This window comes from Lampetra planeri, chromosome 49 (assembly GCF_965212315.1).
Source record: "Lampetra planeri chromosome 49, kcLamPlan1.2.h2, whole genome shotgun sequence".
Classification (NCBI taxonomy): Eukaryota; Metazoa; Chordata; class Hyperoartia; order Petromyzontiformes; family Petromyzontidae; genus Lampetra; species Lampetra planeri.
In genome coordinates, this window is record NC_136155.1 from 1,665,658 (window position 1) to 1,687,557 (window position 21,900).

Here is a 21,900-nt window from a genome sequence, read left to right on the forward strand (position 1 = left end):
CAGCGCAATTGGCCACGTACGGTGTGAACGCAGTTCAACATATATACAGAGCGTTTTACATACGCCAAGTGACTTGCATCTCGATCTCAACACGTTTAAAAGGGCACCCCCCCCTCCGCCCCAGTGGCCAGTCCCTTTGTAGCACAAGGTGACTCGGCACCTGGTCTGCAAGCGGGCAGTAGTCTACCGGTCAGGGGCAACGATTGCTGCTGTGCATAACCCCAATTTGGGTAACGTGGCGTGAGTTTTCTTTTAGTAGTATTATCAACGATTTACAGGTCAACGAGGTTACTGATCACTCGAGTTAATGTACAGCCCCGTTTTGTCAATCTGCTGCTCTATGATTGCCTCCCCCACAACTCGTCGATTGTGAAGGATGTTTGACCGTACTTCACCACACTTGTCAGTGCGGGTTGGCAAACGTTGGAGTTGGTGCAGAACAATGGATATTTCTACAATGCCCTCCACTACCCACAATGCCTCCTCCCTGAAGTCTTTTGCACATGGCGGGTCGCCCATCCGAGCGCTATCCAGGCTCAAATCCTGCTTTAGCTTCTGGGATCTTAGGGAAACGGATGCACTCATTTACGTGTTAATGCTGTTGTGCCAACTAAGAGTGTAGATTGCCTCGCAAGTTCACACAAGAAAAGGCCATGGCACAAACCCAAGCCTTAAGCCAGCAGTCTCCTCTTCAAAGATGTTACATTTTTCTCTGCACACCTTCCATCTGGAACAAACGTCATCAACGGGCAGGCAGTCTTACAAGTGTCGTTCTCCAACTCAAATTTAAATGACTGTTGCCAGTCGACTTTGCAAAGCACCGTGTAATTATGTGTGTAATGATGTGTGGAGGTTCGTAAATTCCGCTGCTTGGGAGTTGGAAGCAGTCACCCTCCAGCAACAAAGGAGGCTAGAGAAACGACGCTCGCAACAACAAGCGGAGCTCAGGGCGTCTAAAATGCAGAGTTGGCACAGCGGGGAGCACAGTTGGTGGATCTGCCAGCCATTTTAGTCAACCCACGGTACCTGGGTCTGTTCCGTGACCTCCTGCCTACCGGCTTTAGATACTTCACGTGGCTTCAAAGTGCACCTAGCATAGCACAAGCGCCGTGGTGACGTCACCGCCACTTAGTGGTGAACAGAGATTGTTGTCGCAAAGTTTAAGAGTTAGCAAGTGCCCTCTGCAATGGCACCATAACATCTACGAGGTTTCATGGCTGTAGTGCGAAGCTGATCAAGGCGAACATACAAACATTTCGCCCGCCCCGTCAAATTTATCCGTGTGAACGGCGTGCAGAGAATACTGCAGTCCCTGGAAATGAAGGATTTGTTTGCACCACAGTGCATCATGTAGACACTGAAAAAGGATGCAGCAACCAATCAATAGCCCTAATAATTCCATCCCCGACCCTGTCACCCACGATCATCCTTCTGCTGCAATACTGAATCCACAGGTGACCGGTTCGATCTCCTGGCGTGGCAGTTGAAGGAATCGCCACATTTCTTAAATCCCCTCCGCCTCCTATCAACCCAGAAGTATAATATGGATACACCAGTTAGTCGATCGGCAGGTCACATGTGGTGGGTTAAAGTGTGCGTACTCCCACCTCTCCTCCAAGACGTCCGGATGGCGTGATAGAGGAGGCCAAAAATACTCTCTCAAAGAACTCTCTGGAGCTCCCTCTAGTGGCGGCCTTTTGGGCAGCAGTGACACGAGCAAACATTTGCAGTGCTGCACCCCAACCAAGTCCCGTCAACCCTGAAGCCAATATCGTTGAACGGCAGCGGCTGTATATAGCAGAGCAGCAGCAGCCCCGCTCCCACTGCCGCAGTTGCCGCCGCCGCCGCAGTCTCCGACGTCCGCGCGGTCGGACACGTGGACTAACTGCCGTCGTGGCGTGGGGGTTGCGCGGCGGCGGCGCCGGTTGCGCTCCTCCGCCGCAGCTGCTGAATGTGGGGCCCCACGCGCAGCTCCATGCGGTGGCGCTCGCCGGGGCCTGCGCGGCGCAGCGCGGCGTGGAACCTCCCGCTCACGTCGTCGGCGCGGGCCCAGGCGGCGCGCGCTGCCGCCGCGCTCCCGCACAGCTCCTGGCGCAGCCGGAGAGACGCGAGCACGCCACCTTTGTTAGTCAGCGCACCACTACTCAATACCAGGCACGTGTCATGTAATTATAATAGTTATGATTTATTTGATAGACCCGTCCTGCTTTGTGCTGGGAACATCTCATTTCTTTAGAACTGCTTTTTGTCTTTAGTTTGTTGTCCTTCCGCCGCATCTCCGATTCGCGTGGTTCGCCACGTACGGTGCGAAAGAAGTTCGACATGGAGCGCTTTACATACGCTAAGTGACTTGCATGTCTATCTCAACAAGTTTGAAAGGGCATCCCCCTCCCTTTTCCCCAGTGGCCGCTGTCCCTTTGTGGCACAAGGTGACTCGGCACCTGGTCTGCAAGCGCTACTGCCCGCTCAGGGGCAATGATTGCTGCTGTGCGTAATCCCAATTTGGGTAACGTGAAGTGAGTTTCTTTTTTTTATCACAATTGCAAAGGCCCACAATGACAACCGGCGAGCAACAAACAGCACTGTCAAAGTGGTCATCTATCCAGTTGCGGTAGTGTCTGGTCACTCATGTTAAAAGCTTCCACCTTGGATGCAGTTACTACCGAGACTATATCTGGAAACAAAGGAACGTTAGCGCATTCAACCTGTCGAGTGATGGGAATGAGTGCCAACCGGTTCACAGTTTTGCTGGCTAAACAAATTGTTTCAAACATCCACTATGGCGGTGTGGATTTAGATTGACTATCTAAACATTTACCCGAGTTGGCTGCCTCTCGGTAAAATATGTGAAAGGCCCAAAAGAGAAGCACATGATCGTATTCTCGTGAAACATTGCACATGCCAGCTATGTTGGATCAGTGACCACCAATTAGAATAGTTTAGAACAATTTATTTAGAATTTTTTACTTTATTTTTTGTTTAATTTTTCTACCTATGTGACTTTACCGAAAGAACCAAAGAGTATGGATTCCTGCAGTCACTAAAGCTTTAAATATAAAATTAAAACTTAATCTTGACCGACGACCCTCATCATCTAGCGACATCCTGTTTGTGATCAAACTCCCATTTTTTAAAATCAGAAAATACACGACACACGTAGCATTTTCACACTTCGTTAACCTAAACGTCTGGAATAAGCAGCTTTAAAAGCAGGTGCGTACACGGGGAAGGGTGGAGGGTTTGAGATTTTGTGACAATGGATATTTTGGCAGTAAATGACGGCTATGGAGATATATTTAAGCAGCAAGCCGAGGTACGTTTTGCCAAACACGTGTGTGTCCAGTTTCACTCCCCCCTAGATTTACGCCTGATGCAAGAACTGGAAATGCAGCCGTGACACCATCAGCGCCATGAAAGCAACGTGTGCATCCTGCCAAAAAAAACTGACTGACCAACTGCTTGTGAACACGTATGGGAGTGCCCGGTATACAGCACATCGTGGGTTCGATTCCGATCCCAACTCCTGTATATATGTGGAGTTTGCGTGTTTTCTTTCTCGATGTGGTCACGTGGATTTGTTTCTCCGGGTCCTTCACTTTATTCCCTCCACATTTAGCGCTAAAACATTTCCACTTGATTAGCCACTTCGTTGGGCTATCATTTGTGGCCAGGTCGCTTCTGAATAAATTAGCTACATAGCTCAGTGGGCATTACCTGGTAAGATAAAACGTTTTTAAATAGCTTATAGTATCGCCCTTTCGTCAATACACTGCTAAATGAGGGCCTCCCTAAGTCACGTCTGTGGAGGTAATGAGGGTTACTTGAAGGTGGGGGTTGTTGCTGTGCTGCCCACATCACCCTATAACACCACGTTGAGTAGTACATGATGGGGTCGCACATTCAAGCATTTATCCAGGCTCAACTGCTGCTTAGCTTCCGAAATCTGACGGTCAGATTTGTCGCCTGATGATCTCGTAATCACGGTACTCTAATTGTAAATGCGTTTTTTGTGGGTTTACTCTCCCACGCACAACCGGTGTTCTGAACTAGTAACGAATTGCCACTTTTTGTTTGCGTGACAAACCTTACTAAATGGCTGTGTCGGGTTTAACGACATTCGTATTTACGCGATCTAACCCCAAAAACACCTCTATTATGGATATTGGTCGCAAAAGTCTTATTAAACGAAGTAAAATAAACTCCTTAAAAAAATGTATACTTTTTTTTAACAACTTCGTTAAACTCACGGTCGAGAAGTATGTCAATGATGCGAAGCCTGCTCCCACATCAACTCTTACTTGAATTCATTGTGATTTGAAGCTTTAGTGCTTTTTCTGGAAGACTTTGCAGTTTTTTCCTGGATTTTTCTGTTTGCGCATAATCACTTTAAGATGTTTTCTTGTTCATGTTTTTTTTTGTTGCGGTTGCACCCGATTCAAGAGCCGAATGGCTCACGGGGCTATACCTAATAAATGAAATGAACTGAAATATGTGTAACTATAAACGGCTGTGACTCGCTAATCACGATCCGCTTGCAAGGGTCAAGCGTGCCCGAGAGTGGGAACGTACATCGAGGAGATGGGGAGCGGTGGATGAGTTCAGCTCGCGTGCAAGGAGCCGGTGGGTTGATAACCATCGCAAGAAGGAAGGCCTTCATCCAGCAGTGGAGTGACCTTGACGATAAAGCGTTACGATCTACTATTCGTGACTATTTTTTTTTGATCAGGTAAGTACCACTGAACTATGTAGCTCTCTTTCAGAAGCGACCTGTCCGCAAATGATAGCTTTGTATCATCATGTGGACATTTATATCAGCCAAACACTCTTAAATAAACGCACGTTTCTGAATGTGGAGAGAGAACCCGGAGATAAATCCACGCGAGCACGGGGGGAGAGAAAAGAATGCGCACACTATGAACACAGCAGACGCCAAGGATCTGCATGAACCCAAGACGTCCTTACTCTTTGGTTCTTTCGGTAAAGTCACGTAGGTATAGAATAGAATAAAATAAATCACGACGTTTCGGGCGCAACACAAGCGTCCGTGATCAGGTGAGAAAGCATCATGCTTTATTTTCTACCTACGTGACTTTACCGAAAGAACCAAAGAGTATGGATTCCTGTAGTCACGAAAGCTTCAAGACGAGGTTAGCGATCATCTCCGCGCCCAACCAACTCACCGCCTCCTCCACGTGCCTCTTCACCTCGGCTATCTCGTCCAGCAACGAGTCGACATCTCCTCCACAGCGTCCACGGCAGCCGCCAGCGACACCACCACCACCGCCGGAGATTCTCAGCGCGAGGCCCGGCAGGAGAAGCAGCCGCGTGCCCGCGCCGACCCCGACCCCTCCATCCTCTCGGGCCGCGCCTGCCGAGGAGGCCCGAGGCAGGCGAAGCGACAAGGCGAGGCGGGGGGCCCGAGCGCGGTCGCCGTGAGGCCGCAGCGAGAGCGACATCGAGAAGGAGGAAAGGTACGAGCAGAGGGACGAGGTGGACGCCGAGGGGGTCGATTCGCCACTTCGCTTGCGGGGTGGACGAGGAGGACGGAGCAGGCGGCAGCGGAGCAGCGCCGAAGCGGCGGCGGGCGAGGGCACGGACGCCATCGGCAGGGGGGGGAGTGGCGACTCCGATTGCAGGGGGTGATTTGGCTGGGGGGACTTGGCGGGGGGGGGGGGACTTGGCGGGGGGGGGGGACTTGGCGGGGGGGGATTTGGCGGGTGGGGGGGGATTTGGCGGGGGGACTTGGCGGGGGGGGGGGACTTGGCGGGGGGGGATTTGGCTGGGGGGGGGGGGGGACTTGGCGGGGGGGAATTTGGCGGGGGGGGGGATTTGGCTGGGGGGGGGGGGACTTGGCTGGGGGGAATTTGGCGGGGGGGGGGGGATTTGGCTGGGGGGGGGGGGGATTTGGCTGGGGGGGGGGGACTTGGCGGGGGGGGATTTGGCTGGGGGGGGACTTGGCGGGGGGGGGGGACTTGGCTGGGGGGGGAGGGGGAGACATGGCTGGGGGGCGACTTGGCTTGGGGGGGGGATAAATGATCCATCCATCATTTATCCTGTTCTTGCGTATGGCAATATGTTCAGGAGCTAAATGCCATTGTCGAGGTCTGCACGCCATGACGGCTTCAGGAGAGTTCGTGTAGATATTCCTATGCTGCTGCAGCACAGATACAGAGTGGTTTACTATATACTCTTTGGGACAAATTTGCACGATTGAAACACTGCACGTCAAATTTCCTAGTGATGGTCGTGTGCAAGGCTGGGAGTAAAAGACTGGAGATGTGGATATGAACATAAACTATAAGGCAGCTAAAGTTTAACTTGGTTAATAACATCCTTCCAATGATTGCTCAATTTGAATCCATCCTCTCGGTTGAAGTTATGTCTATGTTTGTATATATGGATGGCTTCATGGACACATCTTTGGTGGTATCCAGACGGCTTGCAGAGCACTTTGGTATCGGAGAAAACAATATCATGAGAGCCCACCGCGTTGTAGCAATGGTCAGCCATGGCAGAAGAATTCGTCCTACCGTGTTTCAAATCTGACTTGTGCTCGCGAATGCGGTCAGATACATGTCGTTTCGTTTCCCCAATATAACAATCACCACAAATGCAACTCAATTTGTAGACACCAGGGTACTGCAAGTCAGGAATGACATCCTTTACGGATCAGATCACGGATTTTGTCTACTGTATTGGTTTACGATATGATCCAAAGTATGGACTGCATGGCCACAATCGATGTGTGTATAGGCTTGTTGGTGTTCCGATGTGGTTGATGGTTCCAGCAGTGTTGCTGGTTCCAGCAGTGTTGATGGTTCCAGCATTGTCTTCCAGGAATGTCAGAGCCAGGAGGTGCGATGTTTGGATTTCAATTGAGGTGTTTATTCTGGACATCATCATCATCTTCTTCTCAAGAGAAGTGTCATGCCCAATCCCACTTACTTTTCACGAGTCAGAATTAGGTCTCTAACCTGCATATATTCTGTAGTCCACGTGTTTCTTATTCTGTCTCAATACAATTACAAGCATGCATTTATCCGTGATTCTTAGCACACTTTTCAACGTAGAGAATGTAAGGAAAGCACTGACTCGTTTGTTAAAGCCACACTCTCCTCTCCAGAGGCATAGTGCAGCAAAATCCATTGTTATACTGCCCTTCTATGCTCCCGAATTTGGGCTCAATGCCTTTGGTCAAATGTCCCCCATGGCCTGTGAGGCGTGGAATCAAGGCCCTCATCCGGCAGTGACTGATACAAGTATTACAATTTGGGGCATCAGGAGGTCGTGAGTTCTATATATTTGGAGTTTCCATGTTCTGCCCGTGGTCACTTGGATTTTTCTCCGGGTCCTCCGGTTTTCCCCTCCACATTTAGAAACCTTGTTTGGCTGCTATACATGCCCACATTATAAACTACTTTTGTTGAGCTATCAATTGTGGCCAGGTCGCTTCTTTGAAAATGGCTTGAAAGCTTCAAGGGGCTTTACCTGGTAAAATAAAAAAATGTGTTCAGTTTTAAATGTATTTTTATTGATATCAAGATATCTGCAAATAAAAAAAAAACATTATTGTCTTAACCTATTGAGCTACAATGACCTGCAGAGGCGGTACAAAGCAACCTCAACTAGATCATGGACACGTGCGCAGCTCCTTTGTCAATCCACTGCTGGATGAGGGCCTCTTGCACATTGAACTTAGGATGGCCACCGGCTCAGCATGCGTGGCGTCACTCGGCCGCCGCGTCGACACTAATGACGTCATCCTGACAGACATGACGTTGTTCGAGGCGCAACGTATTAAATGACGTCGGCGCAAACCTTTCTGCTTGGGCCAGAGCATGGATCAACGCGCGGGTAATGAAGGAACCGGGGTCGTCTCGTTACCACTGGTTACCACCTCGTTACCACTGGGCTTCACCTCGTTACCACTGGGTTTCACCTCGTTACCACTGGGGATTACCACGTTACCGGGGTTAACTCGCTTGTCACCAGGGGCCATTACCTTGCGTTACCTCATTGCCGGGTTTCTCTCATCCTATAATATGGTTACCCTTTAGCCAGAGATTACCTTCACAGCCACAGTTACCCGCACGGTGATAACGCGTGAGTCGTGTTATCAATGGGTGCCGTCTTTGTGGTGGTGATACGGAAACCCGTGCTGTGTGCTGGCGGTGACAGTGAAACCCGTGCCTGTGGTGGTACTGACACAGTGAAACCCATGGTGCGTGGTGGTAACAGTGACACTTGTGATGTGTTTCTGTGGCGATGGCGCAGGGATGGAACTGGAAGAGAATACTGCATCTTTAAATGTGGCCTGCTCGCTGCTGGATAAGATGTTGACGATTATTAAGTCCAATGAATCGGATGTTGTTCCTGGTATGCATGTATGCCTGTTGATGAATTTACTACTCAAATCTGTTTTTTTTTACTTTAGCTGCACATGTCAAAGTGCTTGTAATTGGCTTCATACTAAGCTATTAAAACGTTTCAACTTTTGTTTAGGTTCATAATTCAAGCCAATTCTTGAGAATCAAAAGTTTTCACGATATAGATATCCATAATATAGGTTTTTTGGGTTAAACTTGGTCGCGAAAGCCTGCGTGTTAAACTGACAATATAGACACTTGGTTTTTTAGATTGGCCTTCAAAAGCCTACCCTCCCTGCCCATCAACAACCCACCATGGTACCATGGTACATCAATTGGCCTCTTTACACTGTCCGGTGTTACATTCCTTCCCACTGTTAATGCTTAGATATTATATTACTTATAACATTACAGTTTAGCTTAGAAATTGGTGATATCAGCTGTTTACATAACACCAGTTTCATTAGAAAAAATATTTCATTGCCTTATCTCTTTAGTTGAGATACCAGGTTACATGAGTGTAATCAAATTATCTGTAATGTACCTGATCTCGCCAAGTCCCTGAAGCTTCAGCAGGGCCGAGCCTGGAGAATGTTTGGATGGGTGACCACCATGTATATCACAGGTGTTGTAGCAGAGGTCGCAACCGGGTACCCGATACCCGTACCCTACCCGATACCCGGCTACCCGTACCCGGCCGGGTACGGGTACCCGTTTGCGACCCTGGTGCGGCCGGGTACGGGTACGGGTAAGGAATCAAAACCCGTTTGCGACCTCTGTGTTGTAGGCAGGCCCGAGGCTGTGCTTCATTGCCTCTGGAAAATGAAAACTTGTCAGCCTTGTGAGCCCAAATTTATAGGAAGTTATTACTAAAAGGCCCAATGAGTTGATTGGTTTTAATTTAAACTCGATTTATTTAGATTTTAGATATATCAGCAGGTAGGGCCCAATGAGTTTCTAGGCTCTATGTCATGGGCATCCTGCAGTTGTACAGATCCTATAGAGTACAAATATTAGTGACAAGCATGATTGCATAGGTCAATACAAAATAGCAAGTATCGGTATACACTTCAAACGTTACAGGATTAAGGATGCCATATTCTTTGGGTCTTTTGGTAAAGCCACGTAGAAGAAAAAATAATAAAAATTACAACAATATCACGATGTTTCGATCGCAACACAAGCAATCGTCTTCAGGTGAAAAAAGGGATTAGGGAACTGGTCAAAAACTAAAAACAAACATGACTATATTGTTTTACGAACAAAAATAGAGGAAACCAAAATAAATGTCATTTGACAAAGCAAACACAATCAGTAACCGTTAACCCTACACACACAGTACAATTCATGCAGACTTGGGCTTACGCTTCTCTGTCGATTATTTATTGCATCCATATCTACGAAGGAAATGGAGTTTCAAGAGTGAATGGAGGATTATTTTTGGTGAATGATTTAATTACCACCTCTAATGTGAAGCATTCCAAAATGAGGGAGCAGCTACCATGAAATAAAAAATTTCCCTACTTCAAATCAAACCTGGGGATTTTTAAGATTAAGTAGGGAGGAGCTTTGTTTATATTATTTTGGGGTGAACAAGAACCGTCAAATATTTTGCGGATTTATTACCATTACAGATAAATTATCTGAAATTAAATTTTAGTGGAATATTTCATCCCGTTTGTGTTAACAATCCATATGTCTTCCAACTATGTTTTGCAGTTATATTAAGCAGACTGGCTCGGTGATAATAGTTCTTGTCGTGAACATAACTGTGATGTCCCTCTTTGCAGATAAGGAATTCTCATATGAAAGGTCATCGCAGAGAGGGTAAGTCAACAAGGAAATTTGTATTCCATTTCAAATCAACGTAAGTTTCGAGAATTTGGCTGCTATACATTTCCACGTGATAAGCCACTACATTGAGCTATCATTTGTGGCGATGTCGCTTGGAAAAAAAAAAAGCTATATAGCTTCGTGGGCTTTACCTGGTATAATTAGAAATAGTTTAGTATTCACAACCACATAGTCAAAGCGTGTGGTTTTCCGGGTTAGGCCGCGTGTCGAGCATTCTCGTCCCAAGCTTTTACCACCCAAATTCTAATATCCATGGTGTCAAGGAAATTGGCTGTTCTGTAATGTTCACAAACTGGCACATATTGTTCGTAAAAATACTGTTAATTGGAAGTCTTCTGAGGGCTTAGGAAAGCGGGGGGTTTAATTCATACACACAACACTTTTCGTCTTCACGATTTGTCTGCAGTTCTGCCTTGCTTTGGCTTGCATCTGCCCTGAATCGGGATTTGAACTCTCAACCCTCCGGTTGCGAGCCGCTTGCTCTACCACTGAGCCATCCTACCCAACCACTACATTAAACATAACTGGTAATTTTAAAAGGTTGTGTTCAAGCATTAGCCAACAAACGGATCATGTATCATGTCGAATGTGTACTTCTGAAACAATAAGGAAAATGTAACTTGCGCCTTTCAGGTTTGACTTTTACGTAAAATCAAACTTTGGACGTGAACCTGACAACCTCGACTACAGTGAAATGGAATCGCGTGATTGGCACGGCCGGAGGAGATACAATTCATCCTCGGGCCAGCATCACCATCCACGCGGACTGAGGCGTGACTACGGTGACGACTACGATGCACCAATGCAAGAATTCAAGCGTGACCATGGACAATTCTACATGGCGGAAGATGTTGGATGGTCCTCTGATGCGCAGGGCTATAGAGGAACAGCCTTTAGGCAGGATAATTGGCGACGAGCCAGTGGGCCCTACTCTGCAGGTCCCGGCTATGCACCTGGCTTGGACAAGAGGCAACGTTTTGGAGGTCCGGATTACACCTCAAGATTTGAAGGTCCCCAAGGCAGACCTCGTGTTGGTGATTTCCCTGAATACAGCAGAGGCGCGCGGGCAAAGAGATCTTTCGAGGTACAGCCACAATTAAAAAGTTCACCTATTCCTCACTTGCAGAGACTATTGGTGACGACGTCTGGCTCTATATTATATTTACAATGGCATAAGGTAGCGAGGGCATTTAAAACTCGCAGGTTACAAAGTGGTGTAAGATGTTAAAATGTGTGTACGATTGCAGTACTCGGCAGAGTGCAGGTGGCTATAACTTGTCCTCGACTATCTGCACTGCAAATATTTAACTTAACCTCATTGTGTCTCCATACATATCGAGGGTCCCGGTACGAGCATCCAGTGGAAACTTGCACCAGAAGGAGAGACTGGCGCGAAGAAATTCAAATCAAACATGCCCTTTAACCAAGGGTGTACAGGTGATGAGCGTAACCTGTGCGTTATTATCTACATTGTCACAGTCTTTGTTATCCCGTATGGTAAGGTTCAAGGTGGCACTTGTTGATTTAGAAAGGCAACGGAATATGATTCATAATTTAGTTATTGGGTGAGGCACCTAATGATCTGGATGATTCCTTTTTCGTAAGGTTCTCCCTAACACCATATGCAGCCAAACACATTTAAATGGTTGCATGCATACTAATGTATGGAATGGCACAAGGGGAAGCGACAAGCAGTGGGAGGGATGCAAGAGTGACCGAGATGGGTAAGGGGAGAATAAGAGGAGTGAAGGTGAGAGGTAAGAGAGAGAGAGAGAAACGTGTAAAGACGACTGGGATGCACTTGCCTTGAGATGGTTTCTTTGACTTGAAACTTTCGTGACTTCAGGAATTCATATTCTTTGGGACTTTCGGTAAAGCCACATAGATCAAATAATACAAAATAATAAAAATAATAACAATATTATTATTTTTATTATAATTTTACCGAAAGACCCAAAGAATATGGTTTCTTTATCGGGGAGCCACGTGCTCACACTCGGACAGGCGGAGACCCCACTTCAGCAGCCTCAAGTCTGCCGCCTATTCCCCTTATATACGGTGCATGACCACGCCCCTGCCCCATGGGCACGCCCCTATTCTCGAGACTTCTCGCTAGCCCTAGACCACTCGGTCCACCACTGTCCTCTTACGTCACCTGGCCACGCCCCTATTCTCGATCATTCCTATGGCCACCAGTCCATTCGCACTGCAGGCTAACTCCCCTGTCATTACCTCCCGTGGCCACTAGTCCACTTGCACCGTAGGTTGACTCTACTGTCATTACACATGGAAAGAGAAGGGGGGGGGTGAGATACAGTGGAGGGAGGAGAGGAACATAGAGGGAGGAAGACGTAGAAGAGGGGTCGGAGGAATAAATAAAAGGATAGTGACGAAAAAAAGTGAGACATAAAGATAACATTGGGATATACAGCACAGAGAAGGCAAGAGAAAGGTGGAGAGAGACCGGACTCTAAGATTAAACGTTTGGCTGGCTGAGAGGAATGGACGGCCACGTCCAAAGGACGTATGGGTTGCTCATCGTTGCAAAAAAACCTGTCATCTCAGATTCTTGTTTCGTCATCCCCAAAGGAGTCCATTATTCAAATAGCACAGAAGTTAATTAATTTCACAGATGTTTATCAATTTCATTTTTAAAAGTTAACTGCACGAAAACCCTGGGAAGGAAACCTACTAATTGTTTATTGTATTTTTCAGATATTTTCAAAGGAGCACATAAAACATGGTAAGTGTTGATCCCTCGGGAAAATCATTACAACCAGTGTTTTGCAATTTACGGGTGGTGTTTGGGCAACTCGGAGGCTAACACCTTGATTAACATACGTATTTTGAACTTCTTTCAGCGTATGTAGCCAACCATGCTAACCGGGAGGCGCAAACAATGGTGCTGCATTGTTGCACTGAGATCTTTGGTATTAATCTGTACAATCACCGAAGGCTAAATTGGTTCCCAAATAGAGCCACCAAGGACTGCACAAAACCTATGGATTACTATCGGTTTGGAACCCAACTAAAACTCGTGGTTTATATCTGAGCAAACTGTTGCATAGCTATAGAGTGCAGACTAGTGGCAATTTCTTTTTTAACCTGGATAATTATCACGACATGGAATTATATATTTTGCAAGGTTGTCCAGGGTATCAAGCTATGGTATAGAGTCTTGAAGGGCATGAGATGGAATCCTGCGGTGCCATTCATTCCACAACACGACATGTGATGATTTGGGGAGATAAATTGTATCTTGAAATAGGCCAGCATTTCAAAGGTTTCGCCCAAATGTATATGACCAAAACCTTTACTTTTAAAATCACTGTTTAAAAAAAAAATTATATGTAAGGATACAGTATGGTATTCTAATAGCTGTGATTTTTCGAAGATGAGGTTTTATGACCTGAAGATCTATGATGGAATTATTTTATGAACCAATTTCACATTGGTGAAATAGTGTGTTTGCAATTTGTGCTAAAAGGAATACATCTCCAACATTATTTGCTGTGTTTTATTGCTGTTTTATGTTTTCTCAAACATTAATTTATTTTCCATGTGTATTTGGCAGGATATACCTCTGCTGTCTCTGCAGATATCGTACCATATATCACTCAGATATCCAAGCGCACATGGCCACCAAGATGCACAGTGTATCTCGGATGTATATCACTGACAAGTTTAAAGACGGTGGATTGGTCTCCAAGTTCATTGATGTAAGCTACTCAAGACAAATATGCAAGTTTATTAAGTTAATGGTATTTGTTACACGGATGACCCCGTTTTAGTCGGTTTCCCGGCTATTTTTGCAATGGAGATCCGTGGTGTGTGAACACAACAACAACATAATAGAGGTTTTTGGGTTAGATCGCGTAAATATATAAATGTGCCGTTAAAACCCGCCACCACCCGACACAGCCAACTAGTAAGGGTTGTCACGTGAACAGAACATGCCAATCCTATATAAGGAACGAAACAGTAAGACCTCACAAATCTGGCTGTCGCCTGATGAAGCTAGTTGTAATTACTAGCGAAATGTCGTGCTCAGATTGTAAATGTTGTGGCTTGGCTCTCCAACACACGTGTGCTGTACTCGTGATGAATTGGCCACGTTCTGTTTACGTGACAACCCTTACTAGTTGGATGTGTCGGGTGGTGGCGGGTTTTAACGACACATTTATATATTTACGTGATCTAACCCAAAAACCCGTGCCCGGCCGGGTACGGGTAGCCGGGTATCGGGTAGGGTACGGGTATCGGGTACCCGATTGCGACCTCTGTGCTGCACATGTTAATTTTAATTCCAGCCAGATCAATATACACTCATTTATGCATCAATATTCTACAGACACACGGGGTCATTGCTGGTGAAGAGGAACGTCATTGCAAGCCACGATATATCGCTGCCGCGATGACGTTATGTCCTGCTATCAATCTGCAGAGTCTGGGTTACTTGAAGAATTACCAGTTATATTTTTGTATCACGAGGGCACAGTGTTTTACACGGCTGTAGTCTGCCAGTCGTGGGTAAAGTGCTGCTGTTTGGTTTTACCAAATTTGCTGGTAAGTTTTCCAATTTGGACAAAGACGCCCGTGCACATGGCCTAAGCTTTTTAGCATAATGTCATGAGATCTTCAGCATCTGCTGTGACGCAGATGGCGCATAGTGCCTGCGTTTAGGTAGTGCGCAGCAGCGATCACACTTCATTTTCGTTGTAGCAGAAAAGGTGGAGGCAAAATATTAAGACGAAAACATTTTTTTTCAATATTTATTTGGAATATATACTCTTGTAAAAAAATAACTGCTGTTTTATAACATATTACATGGTATGTTGTTCCTTGTGTATTTTTTAAATTAAGTTAATGTTGACCGTTGTAATACTGTTAAAAGTTAAGTAACATATTTGCCAGACTTAATGATAATATGCAACTTATTTATTTAATCTTCGGTAAAGTCACATAGGTATAAAATATAACGTTTTGGGCGCAACACAAGCGTTCGTTATGATTTTCATTATTCTTTGTTTAGTGTCTATGACGTATAAATCTGCTTGTGTTGTGTTCTTTACCTATTTTACAGGCATACATTGGGTGGAAGATCAGCCTTGTGAAACAGAAATTGGAGAAAATGATATTTCCTACAGACGGTGGTGCTGCTTACGTTGCGAAAACCTGCGGCAGAGGTTGTGCAATCCTTACTACTGTAGGGATGTGGGAAGCGGTAGTGTAGTGGTTAGTGCGTTGTGCTATGAACCCGGCGACCCGAATGCGATTACTACTCATGGGCAACACCAGTGATGATTATCTGAACCGGTCCAGGGGCTCTCCTAAGTCCACAAATGAGAACCTGGTGCGATGTGTAAAAACATTACCACAAGGAAGACAAAGGCGGCCGGGAATGGTGCTGGCCGCCCACCCTCCCGTGTGCTATTCCGGCCTTCATAGATGCCCACTAATAGCAACTGCTTTAACAGTTTGTTAAGGTTATACTGGGGGTTCTTTGTGTATCTCACCATCACATTCAGGGTCTGGTATGTTTTTAGAGTGCCAGGGTAGCACTGTGGTAACACTTGTGCCTCACAGCAGCAAGTCCCCGGGGGTTCAAATCCTGATTTGGGCACATTTATGTGCAGGCTTTGTACATTCTAATCCTATTGTGCACGAGTTTCCTCTGGATTCTCTGGTATCATCCCAATGCTTAAAAAAATACTTCCAAAGAACTCGACTAGAATTTCACGTAGCAACATTACCCCCTACTCTCAAAATCTGTCAAGGACCCTCGTGAAATAATAGAGTCAGTGAGGTTTTCCTGGGTAGAGAAACAATCATCGGATGAAATAATTTTGGACTTGGTCTTTCATATTTGTCTGGCCGCACTTGCTGTGCGGTGTTTTTGAGTGACAGTAGTTTTGATGATGCCTGCGCATACGCAAGTTCTTTATTGTATTGACCTCTGTGTTTACCTGCCTGTCCCGTGCGGTAGTGTTGCGGTTACCGCGACCTGGTGAACCGAGTTCGATTTCCGCTCCCAGCCAACACTTGTGACGATTATCTGAACTAGTCTTGGGCCTCCTCTAGGTCGACTCAGCCTCGCATGAATACCTGATGTGGTGTGTAAACATCGCCACTAGGGAGACAAAGGCGACCGAATGTGGTGCTGGCCAACCACTCCCTCGTGTGCCGTAACCGCCTTCAAAGGTGCTCACTAGCAGCACTTGCCCCAACAGTGTTGAGGATATGGAGGATCTTTATCTTTTGTATTCTCCGTTGGATTGACCTCTGCGTTTACCTGCCTGCCCCGTGCATATCTGTTGTCCCCAGGGCCCATTTGCAAGTCGGATTTGGACGAGGCGATGGAGATAACCCGCTCCACCTGGTGCCGGGCTTGTAGTGAGCACATGGCGGAGACCCCTGCGGTGGTACGGGCTCACTTGACCTCGGCCGAACACATCTGGAATAGAACGGTCAGTTTTAAAACACCAAGAGTTTCGGTGATGAATTCAGGGGTCACCTGCGGGGCGGGGGTGGGGGGGTGGGAAGGGGAAAGTCACCCTGGGCCTCGCACAAAAGAGGACCCGACCACAGGCCCTGTGGATTGTGGAAAAGAGGGGGGGGGGGCCCACGTGGTGACATTCTCTCACAGGCCTTTGGGAGCCTGGGCGGCCTTGTATGAAGTCACATCCACACCTGAAACATTTGGTCGCACTACTGGGTTGCATGCAACTGTTTTGTGTACCACGTCTCTATTGTAAGTTGTAAGCAGTTGCACAACCGGTTGCTCAGCAAGCGCGGATCTGATCACCAAATGTTTTGTTTGAGACGAATTTTGTAACGTGCAGCACGTTTGCTTGCTCCGATTGGTCGTTAAAAATCGTCGTGTGGATGGTGAAGCTGACCCGGAGCGGGGCGGTAGAGCTATCCCAGAGAAGGGTGGTGGAGCTGATCCACAGACGGGTGGTTGCGCTAACGCGGAGAGCGGTGGTGGACCTAGCCCGAAGAGGGGTGGTGGAGAGATGTTAACTCCCTCGCCTGGTATGCAGGATGTCATGGGTTCAATCCTAACCCTGACGCCTGCTGTATGTTTGGAGTTTGGCCATCTCTCCCCCCAGTGGTCGTGTGGATTTTTCTCCGCATCCTCCGGTTTTTCCCTCCACATTTAGAATCAATATGCGTTCAGAGTATTTGGCTGCTATACATTTCCACATGACAAGCCACTGAATTGGATAAGCCACAAATGAAGTGGCTTATCATGTGAGTCTTACCTCAGTGAGCCTTACCTAGTTAAATAAACAGTTGAGTTGAATAGTTTTTATGTGACCTGGTTTTGATTTTATTTGTGGTATTTTTCATTTCTTACAGGAGTACAGGAATAAACGACAGTTTTACGTGCTGGAAGTTGTAAGCAACATCCTGAAAGAGGCACAGTACTCCGCTTTGCTTGACAAGTTTAAAATGGTATGTATACTTTGTTAAGAGCTTTAAATGCATCTTCATGCTGGTATCACAAGTAGGCTTTCACGACCAATATCCATTGTGTTAGATCGCGTAAATATAAATGTGTCATTAAACCCGCCACCACCCGACAAAACCAATTAGTAAGGTTTGTCACGTAAATTGAACATGCCATTTCGTTACTAGTACAGCACACCGTTGTGTTGGAGAGCAAATCCACAACATTTACAATCTCAGAACGACATTTCGCCAGTAATTACAACCAGCATCATCAGGCGGACAGACACATTCGTGGATAAATCCTCCTGTTTTGTTCATTAAATAGAGGGATCGATATCTTCACGCTGTTGGTGCAGAACTTTAGTTTCACTCGTCACTTGAGTTGTAGTTCACCATTAGTATATGGGCAGCAGATTATTGTATTCCCTCCAATAAATGCTGCTTTGCAGACAGACAAATCCCAAATGGTAAGTTTCAGGTTCTCTTAAAATCTTGACTTAAAGCTTTCCTGACTGCAGAAATTCATACTCTTTGGGTCTTTCGATAAAGTAACGTAGATAGAATAAATAAATAAATAAACCCGGCGTTTTGATCGCAACACAAGCAGTCGTCTTCAGGTGAAAAAAGAGAGCAGGTGACCTGCTGAGGCAGGAGAAATGTAGCGAGAGAGCTGCTGCAGCAAGAGGTTATATAGGTTGGAGATGGGTACAACCCAAGGGTAAGTGGGCGGGGCTAGAGATGGAATTTACAAGTAATATATCTCAGCCTTTGTGTTGCTAGAGATTGGAGATTAGCATTTCAATGTGAGATAGCTTCCGCAGCAGTGGCTGTGTTAATGAGACGCATTCAGCCTATTGAACAACGAGAGCCACCGCCACATCGAGTGAAAGGGAAGCAAGCGGCTATGTTAGTGAGACATTTAGTCTGTTAATGTAAAGACAGATAACTTGGTAATGTAACTCAGAGAGTCGGAAATAACCGCTGACAATGGCAGGTAGGATGGAAACATCAACCACCAGTTAATAACGTCCTTCCAATTATTGCTCAATTTGTACCCATCTTCTCGGTTGAAGTTATGTCTGTGTTTATATATCTGGATGGCTTCATGAACAAATCTTTGATGGTCGCCCGAAGGTTTGCAGAGTACCTTGGTCTCGGAAAAAACAATGTCGTGTGAGCCCACCGTGTTCAAGCAGCGATCAGCCACGGCATAAGTATTGGTTCTTCCGTGTTTCAATCTGCCTTGTGTTCGCGAACACGGTCCCCAAGACATGTCGTTTTGTTTCCCCAATGTAACTGCTACTGCAGACACAACTTAGTTTGTAGACACCAGGGTGTTGCATGTCAGGAATCACATTTCACAGATGGGATCAGATCACGGATTTTGTGTACTGTGTTGAATCGAACCTGGATCTTGTGTTTGTTCATGATTTTGGAAAACATTTTGGTAACCCCATCCATGTATGGCAAGGTGATGGTTTTGATTGGGTCCTCAGATGGTTCTCTACCCATGTATATGTTTTTCTCTGCATCTTTTTTTTTTCCTCAGAATCCAGACGCAGGTCAAGAAGTCTTCAAAACATCCTACGTGGAGTCAAAGGGACAAGGTCCAAAAGACAAAGCAAGACCGCAAGGCACGGAGGAGGCGTTGGGGAAAAGAAATTCTACAGCGGAGGAATCGGTCGAAGCGACGGACGACGACAAAGTGGTTCCTGAAAAAGTTGACCATAATGATCCAGCTGAATCCTGCAGCATTGATGACGCAACCGAAGAAGGCACCGTTGATTTAGCGGAGAAGGGAAAGGGTCAGGGAGCAGGTGGTACTAGTGTTGAGAATTTTGAGAGTAAAGCAAAAGTGGTGAAGAAATACGTGGAAGTAAGTGATTCAGAGTCTACGAGTGATTTTGAACATGGGGTAATTGTACACTATGATGAAAACGAGACGGCCAGTAATCCACAGAGTGATCGAGAGGAATATGAGGAGCTGGATAATTATGATGATGATGATGGTGATTATGAAGCTGGGGAAGTTGTGCAGTTCGAGGATGAAGGAGAGTAAATATGCTACATCTCTTGGTGGGTTTATCCAAAATATCTAGTGCTAACAGAAATGGAACAATTTGGAATCGATCTTGATTTGAAACTTTCGTGACTGCAGGAATCCATACTCTTTGCTTCTTTCGGTAAAATAACGTAGGTAGAAAAATAATAAAATAAAACAAAAAATATATCACGCCGTTTCGATCACAACACAAGCGGTCGTCCTCAGGCGAAAAATAATCCAGCAGTGGAACTTACATACGTGGAGAACCGCAGTGCTTACAGGTGCTTCTCAGCGTCTCCAATGAATTAGTGCCCCCCACGCACCTCTCCCCACCCGTGAGCGCCACCACCACACAGCACAGCTGGTAAACAAACAGCTGCAGGCCGCGGTGCGCTCCCTGCCGCCACAGAACACATCTGATCAGTCTCTCCTCATTACACGAACATTTGCTCGTTTTGCGAACAAATTAGTCTGAATTTAAATTGCTCGTTTTGGCGAATTCTCGCGTAGAAAGAAGGCTCGTTAAGCAAGACGTGCCATGATATTTCAGCAAACTTCAACATCATTCATAGCACAAATTATCAGCAATTGTATTATTCCCTTACACCGCTGCGCATCGATAATGTCGTTGCATTACCATTATTACAGCGGATGATTCGTCATGTTGCCTCTGCTGTATAAAGGTTTCCCGTCGTTCCACCTTGTCTGTTTATGCCCTTTGCCACATGGTTGTTGTTTTAGTGGTTAGCATTGTTAACTTTGCTTCTTCCCTTTAGTTTTTCAATAAGGCGATTTACCTGTTATACCTGAAGGGCTTGGGCTGAAAAAAAAGATCATGATTGTTACCTGAAAATTAATACAAAATTACAATTACGAATTTAAAATAGCGTCCTTCATGCAGAACAGCATCTCCAGGTTTTTATATATCGCCGTTATACCCTCTTAAAGCCGGTATGGTAGTTTAAAAATGTAAGCTTTGGGATAAGGCATGGCATAAAAGCTGTGTTTTTATTGAATTCTATAATCTTAGAAAACAAGGAACAATAAAATCAATAATTTTTTTAAACTATTTTCAGCGTGTAAGTTTTCATGATTTGTCAAATTAGGCTTCTAGGGTATAGACAATGTTTTTGAGATTAACAATGTAACATGAGTACGTTTTTTTTTTGTAAAATACCCAGTGGGAATGTTTTTCAACACCCTTATACACTTATATACTTTTTTGTGGTTTACCTGCAGTTATTTTCATTTCAGTATTAGATGCGCAGGACAGTTATTTGGTTATGCTACATGTGCAGTAATTGTGTTAGCGAACAATTATTTGGTTTATTGTGGTCACCTCGGATCGAGACACAATGGGTGCTCTCGGTCAGCTCCTACTTGGTTAAATAAATGAAAACTTGTTTTTGTATTTTCCCCAAATGAAGATTACAATATTTGGTCAGGTTTTTATAAACCGCCGTAGTTTCCACCACCTTTCTTGATGCTCATACCACTGTCAATACATCCACGTTTTTTCACAAACCACCGTGCACTAAAAAATTATCTGTTGTGTTGTGAAGAAAAGAAATCTGCATAATCGCAAGAGTTTTGCAGACCACTTCGACTGGCCTGGTGGACTACCAGTGGCATGTAGACCGTAGGTTGGCAACCACTGATGTAGCGTTTACCAAAAAGCCTTTTGCTATAATATTAGTCTAAAGTTGGAACTGGGTCATTTTTTGCCAGTTTCCCCCTTACACCCTGATTTTGCTATCGGTGTCGAGTAATGAACAAAAGTATCCGTTCATATCTCTCGCAGAACGGTCACCTCTTTGCTTTGGAGAACGGCCGACAGATGCGGATATCACGGAACTTTGTTTGAGATCCCTTTAAGTGGTGACCTCTCCTCCAGACGGCAGCAGACCTGGTTCCTGAGAACTCTCAAAATGTAGAACTATTTTTTTTCATTCATGAGCAAAGCACAACGTTAGTCACTCAATGAGCGTGCAATGCCTTGGAGTACTAGATGGTTTTTGTTCGACTTCTAGGATCCAAATGCCATTCAGTCGGGAGTTTGATCCTAGGGAGCCAATGGTCAAAGAGTCGCCGAGCCACAGTTTGAAAGTGCCGCTCCCTGGCTGTGTTAATTATTGGATCGGCGGTGAGACGTTCACTACCTCGCCCGGTATACAGGAGGTC

The 21,900-nt window shown here is 45.8% G+C and overlaps 2 protein-coding genes across 3 annotated transcripts; one reads left to right on the forward strand and one right to left on the reverse strand.

Annotated features, from left to right (window-relative positions):
- Positions 1 to 1,754: 1,754 nt before the first annotated feature.
- Positions 1,755 to 5,648, reverse strand: LOC144734027 (uncharacterized). Its single transcript, XM_078616064.1, has 2 exons — positions 5,181 to 5,648; positions 1,755 to 2,088 (listed from the first exon to the last, which is right to left on the reverse strand). The coding sequence occupies exons 1-2, from the start codon at positions 5,601 to 5,603 to the stop codon at positions 1,882 to 1,884; spliced, it is 630 nt and encodes a 209-aa protein (XP_078472190.1). The 5' UTR covers positions 5,604 to 5,648; the 3' UTR covers positions 1,755 to 1,881.
- A 2,122-nt stretch (positions 5,649 to 7,770) lies between these two features.
- LOC144734026 (uncharacterized) lies at positions 7,771 to 20,788 on the forward strand. Of its 2 annotated transcripts, XM_078616062.1 has the most exons (11): positions 7,771 to 7,854; positions 8,275 to 8,376; positions 10,157 to 10,193; positions 10,854 to 11,304; positions 11,561 to 11,657; positions 12,936 to 12,963; positions 13,795 to 13,939; positions 15,304 to 15,406; positions 16,545 to 16,687; positions 17,583 to 17,678; positions 19,225 to 20,788. In XM_078616062.1, exons 1-11 carry the CDS (start codon positions 7,839 to 7,841, stop codon positions 19,732 to 19,734), a joined length of 1,728 nt encoding a protein of 575 aa, XP_078472188.1. In that variant the 5' UTR covers positions 7,771 to 7,838; the 3' UTR covers positions 19,735 to 20,788. The 2 variants fall into 2 exon arrangements, with proteins under 2 accessions (XP_078472188.1, XP_078472189.1); XM_078616063.1 differs by lacking the exon at positions 8,275 to 8,376 and having other exon boundaries at positions 7,773 to 7,854.
- The last annotated feature ends 1,112 nt before the right edge of the window (positions 20,789 to 21,900 follow it).

Excerpts from the sequence above, each read along its gene's own strand:
- LOC144734027 (XM_078616064.1), bottom strand. The coding sequence starts at position 5,603 with ATGGCGTCCGTGCCCTCGCCCGCCGCCGCTTCGGCGCTGCTCCGCTGC. Across the intron at positions 2,089-5,180 it reads AGAGGCACGTGGAGGAGGCG|GAGCTGTGCGGGAGCGCGGC; the intron begins GTGAGTTGGTTG and ends CGGCTGCGCCAG.
- LOC144734026 (XM_078616062.1), top strand. Across the intron at positions 10,194-10,853 it reads GAAAGGTCATCGCAGAGAGG|GTTTGACTTTTACGTAAAAT; the intron begins GTAAGTCAACAA and ends TGCGCCTTTCAG. Across the intron at positions 13,940-15,303 it reads TGGTCTCCAAGTTCATTGAT|GCATACATTGGGTGGAAGAT; the intron begins GTAAGCTACTCA and ends CCTATTTTACAG.